The 20,093-nt window shown below is 34.6% G+C and overlaps 2 protein-coding genes across 2 annotated transcripts in view; one reads left to right on the top strand and one right to left on the bottom strand.

Moving 5' to 3' along the window:
* LOC111055959 (USP6 N-terminal-like protein) overlaps nt 1-15,092 on the bottom strand; it is a 47,962-nt gene extending 32,870 nt beyond the window's left edge. Inside the window, exons 1-2 of the mRNA XM_039430039.1 lie at nt 14,954-15,092; nt 2,131-2,322 (exon numbers count right to left, since the gene is read on the bottom strand). Coding sequence (XP_039285973.1) covers nt 2,131-2,291 — 161 coding nt within the window. The 5' untranslated portion in view covers nt 2,292-2,322; nt 14,954-15,092. The remainder of the gene's footprint in view (nt 1-2,130; nt 2,323-14,953) is intronic.
* Nucleotides 15,093-15,548: 456 nt separating this feature from the next.
* LOC111055961 (transmembrane protein 258) lies at nt 15,549-19,749 on the top strand. Its single transcript, XM_022343265.2, has 3 exons — nt 15,549-15,764; nt 16,495-16,742; nt 19,597-19,749. The coding sequence occupies exons 1-2, from the start codon at nt 15,678-15,680 to the stop codon at nt 16,732-16,734; spliced, it is 327 nt and encodes a 108-aa protein (XP_022198957.2). The 5' UTR covers nt 15,549-15,677; the 3' UTR covers nt 16,735-16,742; nt 19,597-19,749.
* The last annotated feature ends 344 nt before the right edge of the window (nt 19,750-20,093 follow it).

The raw sequence follows: 20,093 nt of genomic DNA, 5'->3' as shown, positions 1-20,093 counted from the left end.
CAACCCACTCATTTCTTGAAACAAAAGTTTCTATCGTGTCGAAAATTCCATGTATTCTGTTCAAAATGTCTCGACATTGACGAACATAATCATTAATTACAAAATAACCATACGTCGGATAAAAATGATCCAGACACCAATAGAAAGGAGACAATCTACCCGTTTTTAATGTGAAATTCTTACTTATTGAGTCACCCCATGACTCTTAGAGAGGTGATATTCAATAGAAAAAACATATTTTCGCTCTGTTCTCAATTAAAAAAAAAAATCCTTTTAATCCTTCAACCCTGAAACTTTTTCAGCGATACTGGAATATCGGGGATGATATTCTACAAAAAAATCTGTGGTTGAATTAGGAAATTGAGAAAGTTGCAATTTTTCACAATTTGGCAACGCTGAAATTTTTTTCGGATAGAAGGCCAAGTTATACAGACTATTAATAGTTTGACAAGTTTTCAGTTCATCAACTAGTTTTCAGCTTTACAAGTTATTTGTTTGTCAGGTTTTCAGTATGATTTTCAGGTCACACCTGATGAATTTCAGGGCCTCTGACATTACCTAACAACAGGCTTTTTTAGGCAGCTGGGACCGACGATCTAACGTGTCCATCCGAAACGCGGGAGTGCCTCGAGAAAAGTATCTTGCCCATGCCGGGATTAGAACCCGGGTCTCTGAATTATAAAGCTAGCATCTAATCCACTCGACTACGGTCACTCTAAAGCTGCGTACAGATATACGCGCCTCCAACCCGCTCCGCGCAATCCGCCCTCGTTCTGCCATCGCACCGCAATCGCTCCGCCCCCGATCAGCATTCGCACCGATCATGAACGTTACGGGAGATTTTAGTTCTTCTCGCGTTCCACTCTTGCTCCCCGGTCGATCATCAATCGCTCTACTTGAGTGACGTTCGGTTGCGGAGCAGAGCGAAAGTCTGTACGCACCTTTATATGTATTCTTAAGGTGCGAACAGATATACGCGCCTCGAACACGCTCCGCACTCGCTCCGATCATGAACGTTACGCGAGATGTTACGCAAGGGATCGCTAGAGGTTCGAAATAGGTTCGAAGGATGATTGCGCGCTTGTCGTATTGTTGACTTTGCTACAACCTAACCTCACAAATGTGAAACGTTCAATCCAGCTGATCGGGTGACAAATCTAAATAAAATATTCTGAGCAGGGGATTTCTAGGTAGCATAATAATACATTATGTTTATATAATAAATTTATGATAATTATTGTTTGTTGCGTCTATGTTGATGTTTTATTACAAAAAGGTTATATCTGTCAATATCTTGAAAGGTGGTTAGGTGTGGCTTCTTTCTTCTAAATTCTAATATGCTGGTACCTATTATTAAAAATGTTTTTATAATTTTACATGATTTAATAATTAATTATTGATTTTGATAAATTTATATGCTAACACAGAGATCGTAATTTCCGTAACTGATCCAACAAAAATATTAACCGCGCATGCGCAACTATTGGTTAGTTCGCCCTAGGAACTTGCCAAGCTCGAGCTCTGTTAAGGTGCGTACAGATATACGCGCCGCGAACATAAGCAATTCACTTTTAATCAGCTGATGCCAAGCTTTTTATATATGTATCTTACCGTTTCTGTAAAAATACAGATATAGTCAGTCAGCTGATTAAAAGTGAATTGCTCATGTTCGCGGCGCGTATTCTGTACGCACCTTTACACGCTCTTCTCGCGTTCCACTCTTGCTCCACTTGCGATCATCAATCGATCTGCTCGAGTGACGTTCGATTGCGGAGCGGAGCGTGTGTCTGTACGCACCTTTACATATTACAACTAATTACATATTCTTACATATCGAGGTTGAACTCAGTTGTGCATAATCTAAATTCTAAATAACTTATTTACTTCATTTCAAAAATGGATACAAACAGAGGTTTTGATGATAACCCAGAAGCTGTGGAGATTGATGAATTATATGCATTCCTAAAGTGATAGATGCAACTGAAGAGCCACCCAAGAAAGAAAACTTTGAGGTGTTACCCGATTTGTACACTTGCCCCAGGGATCCTCGGTTCCAGCAAACCAACATAACAAAATGGTGCTATCAAATTCTATTGTAAAATAACGACCATTTGGGCAGTTTCTACTCACTGTATGAATCCATATCGGTCGGTGACCTGGTATATCTTGAACTCGGGATCCTCCCAGGCGTCCACCTGTGGCGCCCCATCCTGCCGGCCCAGCCGATATCGGCCGACAATCGCTGCTCGCTCCTCGGCCGCCCGTGCCAGCAGCTCCTCCTCCTCACTCATTCCATCGCCTCTTCTCTCTCTCCTTCCACCACTGTCAACACAACAACAATACAAATCAATTACTGAAAAATCAATGAACGTGTACAGTCAAATTATTGTAAATTCGAGCAAACATTTAATAACTTTCAATCGACAAAATTTTTCTAGTGAGATTCATTGACCGAACGTAGTGAGGTCTATGTTTTAACTCGGATTTTCTGTATGTAAGGCAATTACGGCCAAACGCGTTGATAGAATTCTATGAGATTTGGCAGAAATATTCCTTTTTCAACTGCGCGTCCATGTATAAACAAGATTTTTGAAATTTCGCATTTTAAGGATAATATGAAAAGAAAAGGAATTCCTCCATACTCCGATATCACTATATATATTATCATCTACTCTGAAGATAGGATTAATCAGACTATAGAATTATCCATAATCAATCAGCTGACAAGTGATTACAAAGATGTCTGGAGAAGCCAGTCTATTTCTGTATTTCTATAAGGTCTATAGTTTCAATATTTTGTTTTGCAGTCATGGTATTATTATGCGTCCCCATCAGTATCAATATTCTCACATTCGAAAAAACTAATTTAATAGGTGATTGAAAATAATCAAATGAACTAAATAATGCTGAAGAAATTATAATATTTTTGATTGTAAAAAATTAATTTTCATCAGATGGAAAGATTATCACGGAACTGGATGAATTATATCATATGGAATACAAATTCAAACGTGAACTGAGTTTGTTAACATTTAAAACAGGTGACATAAGGTACTTATGGATGAGAATACTGCGTGAGGTCCACTGTTCACAGAACTACTAGTGCAAGGCTGGGGACCAACGAAAGGACATGCATGATGTACACATGTGTGTACACTCATGTTCATCATTCATGTTTTGTAATAATTAGCGAGAGGCTTCGAACAAAAAACAGCTGTTTGACAGCAGCTATTATGTCACCAATGACTATTCTTGATATTGAGCACTCCGCAATTTATTGAAAGAAAATAAAGAAATATTTATTGCCAAAATCATTAAACAAACTTTACAAATGTGGAAAATATAAAAATTTTCATAAACAATACATTGCAAAAACTTAAAATTAAAATATTTTCCATTTAAAAATCGATTATAATATTATCATTGGCGTTACCAGCAAAACTAAGTAGTTTGAGCGATGGCAACGAGTAATCAGTCGGCTATAATTAGTGGCTTGAGATTCAGTCGAAAATAGAAAAATATAATAAAGAAAAAAACATATGGAATGTATGAAAAACTAGAAAAAAATAAAATAAAATTTTAATCCGAAAAAAAGAAGTACTAAGAGTGAAATACTAAGAGAGCAGAAAAACTAGAATGAATTCATAATAATTTAAAAACTCAAAAGAAAAAGAGATGATTCATGTAATTATTAATCTACAATTCATTGTACATATGTAATCCATTTAGTAACATAATGTAATTCATTTGTAGCATATATGCAATTCCTTTTGTAAGCAAAGAGAGAATTAGAAAAACAATACAATACAGTACACATGACACAAAAAATAAAACTTAAACTCAGAGAGAGAAAATTAATCTGGGAGTATAGCCCTACTAATAATAAATTCAGAGGAACTGAGGAAGACAGTATATGTACATCAAATTAAAATATTTTAGGTATGATATCTTCTGTCTTTATCCAGCTTTCAATTTTTAATTTAAGTGCTTTTGTAGGTTTGATATTCACTATCAATCGAAGGCCCGGTTGCATGGAAGCCGGTTAAATTTAAACCCTGATTAACTTTACGAGATCCAATCAGAGAAGGCTTTTTTGAAAAGCCGGTTTCTCTGATTGGTTCTCGTGGAATCAATTACGGTTAAAATTTGGCCGGCTTTTGTGCGAACGGCACTTTGAATTCCTTAATCCACGTCGTATTCATTCATTCAGTAACAGAGCCACAAATAAATCATAAAATACATCTATTTAGTATTTTGCACGTACATGCATTAAATTTAATCGCCTTCGTAAGATTACGATTTGCGATTACATCTCGTTGCATTGCTTCTATTGAAAGACGTAATTTTACACCTCAACAGTTAAGCCGTGTCCACACTGAACAAAAATGTTCGACAAACATGTTTGTTGAAAAAGTTTGGGCAAATTTTATTATGTTTGACAAACAATGTTTCCCCGTGGCCAGTGTGGACGCGTCACCAAACAGAATATTTGTAAGTGGGAAGAACAGGTTTTTTATGTTTTACAGCTGTCAACAATGACAATTTTTGGAAGAACAGTAATTTTTTGTTTGACAAACAATGATTGTCCAAACTTCTTAAAATGTTTGTCCCTGAGCTCCTCAACAAACATGTGTGCCGAACATGTAGGCTATGTCGAACATTTGTTCAGTGTGAGAACAGTGGATGAATTAAGAGGATGTACTTGAAATCAGGTATCACAAGACGAAAACTAATAATTAAAACTAGTAGTTTTGTGAACAGTAGACCTCACGCAGTATTCTCATCCACAAGTACCTGATTGAAACTATAGACCTTATGGAAATACAGCAATAGACTGGCTTGTCCACTGTGTAATCACTTGTCAGCTGATTTATGATTAATAATTCTATAGTATGATTTTTACTCTAATATTGGCGTATGAAAGAGGCTCCTTTTTCCTTTTATATTATACTTGAAATGCAAAATTACCAAAAACCTTGTACATACGTCGACGCGCAATTTAAAAAGGAACATACCTGTCAAATTTCATGAAAATCTATCACCGCGTTTCGCCGTAAATGCGCAACATATAAACATTTAAACATTAAGAGAAATGCCAAACCGTCGACTTGAATCTAAGAGCCTGTTCACATGATAGCGATTTACGCTCGGTTGTCGCGCGATCGCTAGGTTTTAGTAGTCGCCGGCGAATCGCGGCGGTTGTAATATCTCAGACTTGACCGAGGGCAAATCGCTCATGAATCGCTGTCATGTGTACGAGACTGGCAAATCGAGCCGCGCGACAACCGAGCGTAAGTCGCTGTCATGTGAACAAGCTCTTAGACCTCACTTCGCTCGGTCAATAATAAAATAAATTGAAAAGGAATTGAATGAAGATAAGACTGCAATAGTAATCAGAGATTTTTAGAGTAAGTAATACAGTAACAACTTCTATAACACAAAAATGTATTAATTATTAGTCACAGAAAAAATGGGATACAACTAATAATATTAGACATCACTAATAAACATATAGATCATATTAATAATAACCTAGAAATGGAACTACAATATAGAGATTAATAAAGAACAAAATCGAGAAAAAATCAGAGTTCAGTGCAAAGATAAAGGATAACTTGAATGGAATATGGACATAAAACTAAAAAAACCTAATGAAATAAAACAAAAACTATCCAAACCCTTCATGAGCAATCCAATTGTTGTACAAATCTTTGAACCGCTTTTGAAACACACTCAACATGATTAACTGAACTTTGCTCAACTACAACTGAGCTAAGATTGAAGCCATAGTTTATGTGTAGATATTATACAGCCTACTACAAGGAAGCCTATATCAAACAAAGTATTGGTGACTAGATAGATAATATTTTCTTATTTATGGAAATATTTGATCTTCAATCCGTCAAGTGTTTGTTTTCAAGTATTTGAATAAGAATGAGAAAGTGAAGCAAGATATCCCTACCGGTTGGCAAAAGTGTAGATTTAATTAATCTAAATTTCATTATATCCTATAATTAAATAATAATAATAATCGAGCTTCCAATAGGATGTTTATAGAAACAAATATATTATTCTTCAAGTTATCAATGTACAAACTATGTACCTACTATTATACTAATTCTTGTGATCAAACTTTTACTATTAGCTTTTTTGTGGATTTCATGTCTACGACAATATTACATACAATGGGGACAGTAGATGACAAATTAAATTATGAGTTCAAAAGAATTGATAACAAAATTAAAATGACAATTTTTACCAAATCATCATTAAGATGACAATTTATCAATTAAATGACAATATTAATAAACGAAAATAACATGATTCAAAAATGGCATATGTTAATAATTATTGCTTACGATGTTACTAGCATAATAACTTTCATAGTGATAAAATATCTTAGCGGTAACTTTCAAAAAGATGAAAAACGGGAACTAAATAACAAGATTCCTTGAAAAAGGTTAAATTTAAAAGGTTAAAAACCTTACAGTTGGGATGTGTGTGATTTTGTGGTACTTTTCCATAATGAAAACACAAATTTTAAATTGTCAACCACTTTTTATTATTATAAAATATAATATACACAGAACCTGGTTTCGTGGCTTTACTAAGATGTGGCTGGTAAAGCTACGAAACCAGGTTCTGTGTGAATTATAATATTAAAAAGTGGTTGACAATTAAAAATTTATTTTCAATAGGTTAAAAACCGTATTCTCTACTAAAAAACAAGTGGACAGTATCAAATACTGCATATTCGCTTCCAAGAGGCGAATTACTTATCTTAATATTGATTTCCAAAGTTTTTATATAGACTAATTAGCAGCTAAAAGTTGGAGTGCCAAGTAGGCACTTGACACCTTCAAATAATAAGCATGAAATAAGGTCAAGGCCTCAAGGCCAACCTAAAGAATTTCGATATATATTTTGCAGGCGATTCAGGCATATTAGAATGTCAGGGTAATGCTTGTTCCATACTATTGTGATATCAAGTTCCATGAACTCCAAAATTTATGTTGAGAAATATAATAATTATATTATAATTTTATCAGTATTATAAAATGAGGAAAGCTGTTTAAAATTTCAAGTAATGTATTGTAATATTTTTTATGAATTCTAAAATTTATAGTGAGAAATATATACAAAATGAGAAATGCTAGTTGAATTGCAAAAATTATAAAATAGTTGGGCCTAATATCCTACTTCTCTGTCACTTGTCACTGTTTTTATCAAAGGAAGATTAGAAACAATAATTTATGGAGAGACGGATAATTCTTTAACTCGAGTTCTCCCTATGTCGTTTCCTATCATAAACTATATCAGATAGATAACCGTAATTGGAGTTCGTGATGGAAGTTGAATTTGAAGAAAAACATGACGTCTGGATTTTTTTGATTACGGAAAACGTTGACATAATAGCATCAGATAAAACTCAGTATCGATGGTTATCATCATCATCATTGTTCATAGATAAAGAATTAAAAATAAATGAATTTGATAACTTCATTCTATATCAACAAGGCAACTTGTGAACATAATATTCACCAAAAATAAACAGCTATCTATCAATAAATAACCTAAACCTGACGGTAAAAATTATCATAATGAAAAATGTTTTCTATTGGAATATAAATCTCGATTATTGATAAAATTATGATCAATATATTCTATATCCTAGATGGTATTATATATGGTAAATTAAGAGTATTAAATAGAAATACAGTATTCGATTACAATACAGATATTAGATCAATATGCAAAGTGGATGAATAAGTAAACAGACAATAAAACAAATAACTTAATAAAAACAGTTAATAAAACAAAATAAATCTTATAGTACCCTTCATTCTTTGAAAACCTTTAAAATAGTTGAACAACTATTTTGTTTTATTAATTTAAAAGCAGCCCTTGTCAATAAGTGTTTTATAAAATCAGTTACTTTACGAACTATACAAAGTTGAGAAACAAGCCTGATAATCGGGTGGGGGAAAATATATGTAATATTTTAATGTTAGGCAAATTGGTGGGGATAAAGATAAACCATAAACCATGTGTAATATTGGTTCAAGATCAAATGTATTTTTAAATAATGGATCAAGTTAATACAATAAAATCAGACAAGAATATTATGATTGATGCAGAATGTGGATATGTATACATAAGTCTAGTCCACTCAGCTCATGTCAGAGTACATGAACATGTAAGCTTGTCGCAAGACCATGCCATGTACACCTTAGCAAACATCACTCATATGTAGCATTAGGCTGTCACACACTAGTGGGGTGGAAACGTGGAAATAGCTCAGGAAATGCGCCAGTCTATTCCTGGCTCATTTGGGGTGTGATATACTTTTAATGAGCAGAGAAATAGTAGCTAGAGATAGAGTTGAAATAATCTCCCAACATTTTCTCACTTAAAATCATATTCTGCTTCCATTGAATTTAACTTTGCTTACACAATAGATTTTTTTACAAATTCCACTTGTTCTTCAGTTTATCTGTTATAGTTTGTATCTAGTGAGCTTGGACTATACAAAAAATTTAATAGGCTTTCAAAACTATTTTTATCACCTAATTATCAATATTATGCTTAGATAAATAATTATGATTGACTATATATATTGATTTATTCCTTTAATGAATTTTCATCTCTTATGCTTTTTGGCGATTTGTTGAATATCAATATCACATGAATATCAATTCTAGTTTGATTGATTTTTGACTGGATATACAACTTTTTGAACAGACCTCGTTCGAATAATTAGATAGTTCCTGCTATTTAACTGATTTGAAATTATCTTTAAAGAAAGCGGAAAGGATTAAGTTCGAGTTGTAGGTACTTTTGGATAAAATTTAAAAAAAATGAATTTAAATTTATAAATAATAACTAGCCTACTAAATAATAACTAGGCTTCAGAAATAAATTATGACAAAATATTAAATAGACCTATTGAGATAAGTAAGTGTTTTTTTACTAATTTATTATAATAAAAAAATTGATTCAGTAGCTTCGATAATTATCATCAAATAAATAAGACAATATGATTTTGAAATATCAGTAAATACGGTACCGTGGTCTCGAATGATACTACGAAAATCTAGTTTTTTTAGAAAAAATTATGATAAAATATTGAATAGAACTATCGAGATAGGTAAGTATTTTTACGAATTTATTATAATAAAAATTAATACATTGACTTATATAGTTCCTTATCAAATAAATAACACAATAAAACAACTTTTGAAATATCAGTAAATACCACGGTCTTGAATTATACTAAATGATAAATAATGGCAGAAACTTGGCAACCTCTAGAAAGAAGTTCTATTTAATGCAACATTAATTGTCATTCTAATGAGGCATTTTCCCAAGCTCTTCTCTGTTTCTTTCATTGTGATCCAGTGATACACTTAATCACTAACAGTATACTAGACTGTGTGACCCGGTTTTCTTCCTACGAGACATCTTCATCTCTACCGACTTCATTGAATTGAATGAACCGAAATCAGAGTGGAAAATGAACTGAAACGATCCTACAGATGTCAATAAAAACGTAGAAAATAACAGAAAAAGGTGGCATTACATCTTCAAAATCATCATCATCATGCGTTACACCTATCTACCTTTTGTTATCATTTATCAGAATCTAGGACGAATGTTATCTTTAGCACCTAACAATAATACTAGTAGTTCTGTGAACAGTAGACCTCGCGCAGTTATAAACCACAGCCTCCTCTAATACTGTCAATCAGAGCAAATTATGTCCTGTCCCTGTCGTGTCGGCTAGATATTGGTGTATAAAAAACTGGCTGTTTGGGTTGTTGTAACGACAATGCTAATAATTTGTTGTGAACAGCTATGCTGCTATCATCAAAAGCTTATCGAGTTGAAAGCAGAGAAAAGTCGGGAGAAAATACTATGCTATTTCGAGTTATCAATTGCATACCTCACTGCATGCAATTAATAGTCCACACAACAGCTGTGTTTTCAATAAGTTACATTGAGATATTGAATTGCATGCAATTTATAATCACTCGACAGCTGGTTTATGATGAATAATTCTATAGTCTGATTTTTTCTCTAATATTGGTGTATGGATGAGGCTCCTTTTCCTTTTATATTATCCTGGAAATGCAAAATTTCCAAAAACGTTGTAAATAAGTCGACGCGCAATTTAAAAAGGATCATACCTGTCAAATTTCATGAAAGTCTATTACCGCGTTTTGCCGTAAATGCGGAACATATAAACATAAAGACCTCACTTCGCTCGGTCAATAATCTTATAAGTTTAGAGTAACTCTGAAGAAATTTGACGAGAAAAAATATGATAGGTAAGGCATTACAGTATATTAATAAAAGAACATGCTGCATTATATATTACCTTATTTTTTCTCCCCCTATCACTTTGTTGATGTACTTATTGTATAAATCAATGAAGAATAAAGATAATGGAAATTGATAATTAATTGATACAGGTCCAAAGAAGTAATCTGAAAGATAGGTAGTGTAAAATTTTGTAAACTTATTAAATATGTAAACTTTTCTATCATCAACGATCAACAAATGTGTTACCCAATTTTTTTCAAAGTCTGCTATCTAATTATCGGAATGAGATACATTACTCAACCACGAATCTGGTATTAATGTTATCTCTATCATCAACCAATATATTACTATTATCTTATCACTGTTACTATACCATTATGTGCTCCTTTGAAAATGGTGATGTCTAGTTTTGGCCATAGAATACCAGTTATTTGATACGATCTACCCAGGGAATTGTTGGATATTTTGCAGTGAGTTGATGAGAAATTAGAAGCCTCCATATTGGATTAAAAAATCATTCAACAATTGATTCTAGGGAATTGTTGGATCTTTTGCAGTGAGTTGATGAGAAATTAGAAGCCTTAATATTAGATTAAAAAATTGATCCAATCAATTTATTTTCACTTTGTAGGGATTGCGATGTTGCTCATATCATCAATTACTCAACTCACACTCACGCGACTCAGGTCGAGAAGAGACTCGACTCTTACTAGTCGAGTGCATGTGTTTCCAAGTGGTGACGTCGCGGAGATTAGAATCGACTGGTCTGAGTGTCACAATTTGTAAACACATGCTCTCCACTAGAGTCGAGTCTCTTCTCGACCTGAGTCGCGTCAGTGTGAGTTGAGCCTTACAGAGATGATGTACAAAACTTAAAAAGTCGAGAGAATCTTGAATCAGGTCACACTTGTAATATAACTACAATACTATAATAACTACTACAGGTTGGAGTGTCCTCAAAACGAATCTAATTCAGACTTTCAAACATACATGTAGTTGCATGCGACGGTATGCTGATAAGCTGTTTAAAGAAGGTGGAATGGAAGAGATTGATTTTTCTATAAAACTCAAGAATGGGGACAGAGATTTTATGCAAATTAAAACATATGAACAGTGAATTTTTCCGAGATTAAGCAATACAATATAAATTTAGATTAATGAAAAACGCTCAACTTAATGATAGGTTTCTCTGTATTGAATTAAAGGTGATCTAATTATAATAATCGAAAATACTCCAGATTACCAACATAACTCATCTATGAAGATGAGAGAGAACGTATATGTTAGCGGAAATCACACTGTGTATAACGTCAATGATGAATGAGAATAACGTCAATAAAATGAACAATAACGTCAAATGAACTGCACAATACTATAGTGAGGTCCACGTTATAATGGTAGTATTTGATTAAAATTGGTGTCACTATTCTTCCTTGTCTGTCATTTGACAAAGCAGATAACTCTGTCATTTCCTAGAAACACAACGTTGTTCATCTGTCTGTTCAATCTTATCAAAAGCCATCAAATTTTGAATCAGTACATCAATATCAGTGAATAATATCGATAAAGAATAGAATAGAATAGAATAGAAGGTTGGTAGCACTGAGCTTCCCTGTGAAAAGCTTGTTTAGTTTGCTCCGAAATTTTAGTAAATTTAAAGTGTTTAATTGAATTGTCTAGAGTGAAGTGTGTTCTTGGTGGTTCTTTGAGTTATAATGTATCCTACCTGATTCGAATATCCAGTCACATCGATTCGGTAAGTCTTGTGTGTGGAAAAAGACACTCGCATAGCACATAACCTATTGTGACGAGCTTAGGAATCCATTTTTGCGGCCGGTTTTCGCCTGTTGATGTTAACAGCAAATAAACAATTCTGCCTACTGACTTCTCTTCAATAGAGGGGGTGTGAGGAGCTGGCTAGTACAGACAGATATCGTTATCATAATATTGATAAATGATTCAAAGTGGCTATCTAAAATATTAATCCATTGGCCATGTAGAAATGTCTGACCTTATGGCTCGTATTCGGCCACCAGTGGGCCGCCAAGCGATTCGATGGGCTTGAGTTCGTTATGCTCTTATTACACTTACAACGCTTATATTGCCGTTATAACGTGGACTTCACTATATGGTCACCAAATTTTAGCGACCGGACTGTTGTCAAACTAGGGTTGCCAGCCTGGCAGCCAATCCTGGTCTCCCAGCGTGTTCTACACTTGGCCACCAATGGTTGCTCTCTGGTGACCCAATGCTTACTTGTTATGCTTACAAGACTTCTCCGTAGTCAGAGACCGGGGAATCGTAATTCCTCCCTCATTTTTGAGGAGGTCATGTGGTATCTGCTGCTTGAACAGGCAGGTGTTGAAATGTATGGTCCTCAATGAATTCCCTCAGCTTATAATATGGTCATACTGTCAAATATCTCCTCAGTACGGCAGCGAAATTTTATGTTCTCTATGTCCTTCAGGTCTGCCGGCAGCAAATTGAAGAAGGCTCTTGCATAGGCTGGGAAGTCTTTGAATTTTGCTATGGTAAATCCATGTCCTTACTGTTTCTTGTGTTATGTTGATGTTTGTCTCTCCTGAGTGCAGGGCATGCTCTCCTTGCCATAGTGGTTGTCTCCAGGATGTAAAGCGAGGTCACTGTAAGCAGCTGTATATCTGGAAGAGTGGCTTGCAATGCTCCACCAATTTCACCCCCAGGATGGTTCTTGGTGCTTTTTCTGAATCACCAGTATCTGATTGCGAGCCTGATCTCCAGGCCACTATGCCATATCTCAAGTGGGAAGCGACCAGAGCGTGGTATGCAGTGAGAGCTACCTTTTATCCCAATATGTAAGTCAGTCTTCTAATCACGTACACGGCAGATAATAATTTCTCGCTGAGTTGTTCAATGTGAGGCTGCCATGTCTTGCTGACTGAATCTAATACATAAGGTAATATAATTATATGGGAATCTAGGTAATACATATGGGTTTGAAACCCATATACATACTAGTCAGTGGGAATTATAGGAGCGCGCTGTTGCCAGTTTGACGTTTCCACTGCCTTCTAAAGTACAGCTGTACTAGTAGTTCTGTGAACAGTAGAACTCACGCAGTATTCTCATCCACAAGTGCCTGATTGAAACTATAGACCTTATGGAAATACAGAAATAGACTGACTTCTCTACACATCTGTATAATCACTTGTCAGCTGATTGATGATGAATAATTCTATAGTCTGATTTTTACTCTAATATTGGCGTATGAAGGAGGCTCATTTTTCCTTCTATATTATCCTTGAAATGCAAAATTTCCAAAAACCTTATATATACGTGGACGCGCAATTAAAAAAGGAACATACCTGTCAAATTTCATGAAAATCTATTACCGCGTTTCGCCGTAAATGAGCAACATAAAAACATTTAAACATTAAGAGAAATGCCAAACCGTCAACTTGAATATTAGACCTCACTTCGCTCGGTCAACAAGTCTAATGCTAGCGCCACACTCCCGCCAAGCGGCTCGCTGTATATGCCAAAAGCGTATAAATGTTGACGAATGCAAGAGTATGGATGGTTACTATGGCATCACTTGCCATTACTCCGCCCGTATAGATGCATACAGCAAGCGACTTGACGAGAGTGTGACGGCTGCAGTGACATAGTAGCTATCCACACTCTGGCGCTTGTCAACACTTGTAAGCTTTTGACAAGAGTGTGGAAGCGGCGTAAAGTAGATCGATCACTCAACTTTTTAAGCAATGTGTTGATTTTTGAAGACGAGAGCATTATTGAATATGTTTCCAATAATAGTTTAGCAAACCAAAAACTCCAACTAAGTTAAGTAGATTTTTCATATGAATGAAGATTCAATGGGCTGCTGCTGTGGGGTCATTAACCAACCGTCCATGATGTTCTGCTCCAGCAGAAAAAGCCATCAGGATAAAGACCTTCTCCGACTTTAGGGAACATTGCCGACCTCTCTTCAGGAGTCTTGGAATCCTCACTGTGTGCAACAAGTATGTACTGCGCTCAGTGATGTACATAAAGGAAAACCGGGATCTGATGTACAGAAGAGGTGATATACATCAATACAACACCAGACATGCTGCCTCTTTGGAGATATCTTGCAACAGCTTCCCAACACAAGCTATACTATTTTTCAACAGTAGGCCTATTCCCAAGGAGATAGGACACAAATCAAACTCCAGGTTCTATGCGATTGTGAAGAGCAAACTTATTGATAGACCACTCTACTCGTTGGGGGAATTGATGGAGGAGTCCCTTTTTGCAGATCTAGCACCTCCACAACATGAAAAGCAGTTTTTATTATTCTATGTGACAGAATTTTTTTTGACACTGCCTATCTCGAGACCCCAGTCATTGGCAACGACTTCAAGTATTCAAGTAATATTAACGTATTACGCCCACTGAAAACCACAGCAAAAGACATTGAAAGAGCTTAGAATTAGCTTGTTGAGAACAATCTAATCAGTGCATTATGAGTAATTTAGTTCAGGTTGCAGCCCATTGATTCCAAACCATTGTGATAGGTTAACCTATTTTTTCTTTAATCAACCGTTCAACATTTTGTAATTTCAGCATACCATACTAAAAAAGTCTAGAATTCAACATAAAATTAACTCACCTTTTACTGTTATCCGAATGTTCCAGCTTTCAAAAGACGGTTGTGGACATTTCAACAATGAAGAAGGTCCATGTTTCAAATTTGACAGCTAGTAGGTGGTAAGCTTTCCGGCGAACGTTCACAATAGAAACTAGTCATCAATTAGACAATTGTAATGCACTTTTGGTGGTTTAGAATTATGTTACACGTAAAATTTCAATAATATTTACCAAAACGAAAAATGTAAACACTGATACAGCTCACTGAAATCGGCCCAAATTCATCACTAACCTTTTTGATTCAACGTTCAATAGAAACATCAATGGTTAGACAACCTGCCATATAGGGTTATGAATGGAATTGTTGATACACAATCAGTTGCATAAAAATTTTACTATTAAGATAATGATCTGCTTGCAATATAATTTGCAATTGAAAGCAATAAAATATCACTCACAAGTAAATTAGCATGCATACTTGAACCCGAGAACTGACAGCCAAATACGTTTTCGTTTTTTATGATCTCACAACGGAAGCAAATTTTGTGTCACGTGACCTGTCTCATAGAAAATGAACAGCTGTTAATTTTATACCTCAAAACTATTATTGTTAAATAACAATCTATACTATTTTGAAAATATGAGGAAAAAAGATTTGTTCATGATAAAATTTGTAAGAACTGAAAAATGGATGAGAAAGTCATTTAAAAAAGGGAAAACTGCAAAATATCAATAACTCATTTCATATGTTGGTAGAACTGATACAACGTAGCCGGCTGTTTAGCTTTCTGTCAAGGAGACACGTACTGCTTATTATTATCTACTTCACAATGGTAATATTAAATTCTTTATTTTTATTTCTTTTAGCATTTACAAATATAATTCTAATTTTATTCTTATATCACTCCTTCCATTTGTTATGTGTGCATAATACACTTTACAGCTCCCAAATTGCTTTGCGATTTCTAACCTCTATCCTTTAAGTCCATCTCTGTTGTTTGTATTCAATTTTACCGTAAAATTCTTTATAATAATTTTTCAGTTTGGTAAATAATTTTATTTAATTTCAAGCCACAAAATATTTTTAAGATTTCTTTAGTTGTATCACAAGGATCTAATCAAATTTTATGTGAACGAGGAGTGGCTTCACATAAGTACAATTATTGGCATTTTAGATATTTTATAAATATGACTAATTCTTGACAGCATCACTACAAAATTTCACTTCAAATGATAAAATGTGATACAAGTTACCTTACATACTTATTGTTTAATCTTTCCTAGACCTTGTTCAAATAAAAACAAGTAATCTATTTTTTGGTCCTTGATTTTTTTTCATAGCTCTACGAAGAAAGGATTTAGCATAGTGCAATAGTGCCTAGTTTGAAAAAGTATAATCAACCTTAATATTCATTAATTTAGCTAGTATGTACTAAACATTTATTATAATATAGTAACTGTAGTACCTAGCTTACTGGTTACTATTTATATTATGCAAATTCTAGAAAATTAAGATGAATAACTTATCATTTTTTGTCTACCATGTATTCTTTACTATTTCAGGTACAAATCGAATTAATGACGAGATATGTCTCGCCAATCAACCCGGCAGTATTTCCTCACCTCACCATCATTCTATTAGGGATCGGAATCTTCTTCACCGCCTGGTTTTTCGTCTACGAAGTGACGAGCACAAAACTCACGAGGGACCCTTTCAAAGAGCTACTAGTATCATTAGTTGCAGCTATGTTTTCTGGCTTCGGAGTGCTGTTCCTTCTATTATGGGTTGGAATATACGTTTGACATAACTGGTGAGTTAGACGAGCCATTCACTATCCGATTTCTTGCTCCCCAAACTCCAATCAGATGTTGGACCGGTAATAAGACGCAGAGTCGTATCTTTCACCGCTTAGTTCAGTATCCCCACTCACGTTCCAACTTGAGTAGACGGCTGACCATTCGATGTTGGATAAATCTGGTGAACTTACCCGACGTGTCCAACTCATCCGGCAACATTTGCCCCACCAGCAACAACTCCATCTACCGTTTGACATCGAATCCAATATTGTTCAACTGCCTGCCGCATTTAGTGATTGAGCGCTCACCTATCGCGTTCAGGAACACCCTATCAAGTTGGCTCATTGGAGGGAGTTTTTATTCTTTAGAAGATTTTTTCAATGATTATACTGGTCTGTGACGCCGCCATCTATGTGTAAAATACAGTTTTAATTTTTGACACGATCTATCCGGGGAACCCTGGTCATCGATCACGATATTGGATTATTGAATATTGGACCTCAGATTTGACAAGAAATCGGTAGTATTCAAAGTTTTCCCCGTCGTATCCCACTCAAGCGTTGATTTTAATCACCACATTTACTGACCATTGTTTTATAGATTCGTTTTTCAAAATGAAAATATATTTTCCTACATTTACCTTGAAAAGTGACCATTCCTGCACTGATTACAGAACGCAAAGAATCACTTTTCCGCTCTAGTGCGCAAAGTATTACTTTGCGTACTCTTAATACTTTGCGTATTATCTTGCAGCCATCCTAATCAGCTGTCGACATTGTTGGCGTGTATTTAGAATGCGAATTTGTTCTATCTATATTTTTTCTGATTTAAAATAAATAGAAATGAGAACTCATTAAATTATACATTTTGAATATTATTAATTATTCATTTATTTCATATATTTTTTTCATTCATAAATTGATTGGTTGAAAAATTATTTAGAAATTAAGATTTACTGAAAATTATTCAAATTTTCAAATTAATTGGATTTATTTATTTTTTAATTTGAATAAATTATCAATTATTAATTTTCAATTGGATTATCAAGTTTAAAATAAATTAAAGGAAGTTGTTATTAATAACAAAATTATAGACAAACATTTTATGGATTTCAGCCATCATTTTACCCATAATCAAACACTTTTCATATTCAATGGTAACTGTAGGAAAAATGTTATGTGAAATACGTGCGCAAAGTTTCTCTGCTGCAATCAAGAAACCATTCTGCCCTAGCCTACTGCTCGTGCGTAAACGTTATTTTCGGTGCAGCAAACTGTCACTTTGCGCACTAGTTGCACAAATAACTATTTCCTAGCTCTTGAAATGAAAGTTTTAAATTATAGGAATGGTATTTCCATTCAGTGCAGTTGAGATCCATGTAACGTTCACTGTATGTTCAAATCAAGTTTAGCATTTTTCTCAACTTGGAGCTCAGAACTAAGAGCTGTTAATCCTGTAGATTGGTGGATAATTTTCCAAGATAAGATTTCAAATCATACTCAACTACCTAGTTTATTGTTGGATTTTTTCCAGTTCACATTCCATTTCCATGTCTATGTACAGACGTACGCCCACAGTAGCATACATACGGAGAAAAAAACGTCTGCATGCATACGTTAGCAGACATAATATGGAGACAGAAAGACATCTGTGTAAATTGCATAATTCAAACCAGCTGGGGGGGGGAGGGGATGTTTCTTGTTTCTCCGTTTGTCTGCTGCTGAGTGCGTTTGCTTTACAATGCGAATTAATTATTATTAAATCAGCTTCCCGTACAGGCATTATATGGCTTTCCAGAAATAAATATACTATAGTATTAAACGAGCGATTTCTGTTTAAATGTTTGTATTTCACCGGATCTCGAAAACGGCTCTAACGATTCTCACGAAATTCAGAACATAGTAGGTTTATAATATAAAAATTCGATTGCACTGGGTCTCATCCCTGGGAAAACTCGCTGAAGGACATTAAAAGGATAATTCATCATTGGAAGAACAGATGATAATTTCGTTGTCTGTCGATAACAGAAGATGCGTGTGCCTGTGTGGGAGATCAGCTGTGTAATCATTCAATCAAGGATAATATTTATTCATCATTGGAAAAACAGCTGATAATAATTATGTCGTCGTCTGTTGATGACAGGGGATGCATGCAGGGGATACAATGCATGGGAAGTTCATGTGTGTGGGACTGTGTCAAAATTTTGACTCAGCTGTTGAACTTTTGTAATCATTCAATCAGGTACTTAGTGCCGGTTGAAAAAAGCCGGGTTATTTTCAATCCTGATTAATTCCAGTTGATCCATCTTTTTGAAATGGTCTTCTCTGATTTGGTTCACGTGAAATTAATCAGGATTAAAATTTAACCGGCTTTTGTGCAACCGGACCTTTGTGAGGAAAATTTTTGCATTCCTCTGGGAATTGAACTCAATTTACTGTGATTAGATAGAACATTCCTGTATGAACTATGAATGTTATTATAATTTCTTCTTTCGTGATAAATTTTTTATGCTTTTGTACTTCAGATCGAAGCTCGGTCCCCGATATTTTGTATAATATCCTGTGGTCGGGGAGAAAATATCTCAAATATTATACATCTTGATGAAAGATAGCATAAGTATTATTCAAGCGGCTCTACAGTCTCCTAAAATTTATAATGTTATAAAGTCCGCAAGCGTTTGAATGCTTAAAAGCAAGTCTTTCTGTTTCAACTAGATTGATGTTAATAAAACAAAATATTGAAACTTGAAGTACCCTTTATTATTCAAGTTTCAATATTTTTTTATTAATTTATTAAAGTATCCCATTCAAGTGAAGTGTTTTTGATGTTAATAATATCTCCTTTTTCAATTTATTGTATCTTTTGCAGGTGACCAAACGTTTGTGAATGAATCATCTAAACAAGATCACATCATGCCTCGTCACGTCAACCACCGCCACCCATTCCATACTATTATTTACATTTCGCAATATTTGTTTCGAATTAATGTATAAATATTTCATAAATGTTACTATTTAACAATTTTCCTTTTTTATTTACCCGCCTCACCAAATATTATATATACTCGGTTGCACACAAGCCGCTTAAATTTTAAACGTGATTAATTTCACGAGAACCAATCAGAAAAGCCTTTTTCGAAAAGAAGGCTTCTCTGATTGGTTCTCGTAAAATTGAACACGATTAGAATTTAACCGAGCTTTGATGTTGAAATTTAAGACCATCAAAGAGATAAAAGTCTTCTTAATCGAAGTCGATGGAAAGTTCTTCATGACCTGGCGGGCTCAGGTCGCACCTGATCAATTTCAGGGCCTCTGGCATTGAATACAAAGCGCATGCGCCGTTTAAACGCCGTTAAAAATTTGCAT

Source organism: Nilaparvata lugens, chromosome 6, assembly GCF_014356525.2.
Source record: "Nilaparvata lugens isolate BPH chromosome 6, ASM1435652v1, whole genome shotgun sequence".
Taxonomy (NCBI): domain Eukaryota; kingdom Metazoa; phylum Arthropoda; class Insecta; order Hemiptera; family Delphacidae; genus Nilaparvata; species Nilaparvata lugens.
Note: the sequence above shows the minus strand (reverse complement) of the source record. Positions and strands in the feature narration are given on the sequence as shown.

What these genes read in the sequence shown, in the direction of transcription:
- LOC111055961 (XM_022343265.2), top strand. Translation starts at nt 15,678, where the DNA reads ATGTTGGTAGAACTGATACAACGTAGCCGGCTGTTTAGCTTTCTGTCA. An exon ending in TTATTATCTACTTCACAATG is followed by an intron (nt 15,765 to 16,494) that starts GTAATATTAAAT and finishes TTACTATTTCAG; the next exon opens with GTACAAATCGAATTAATGAC.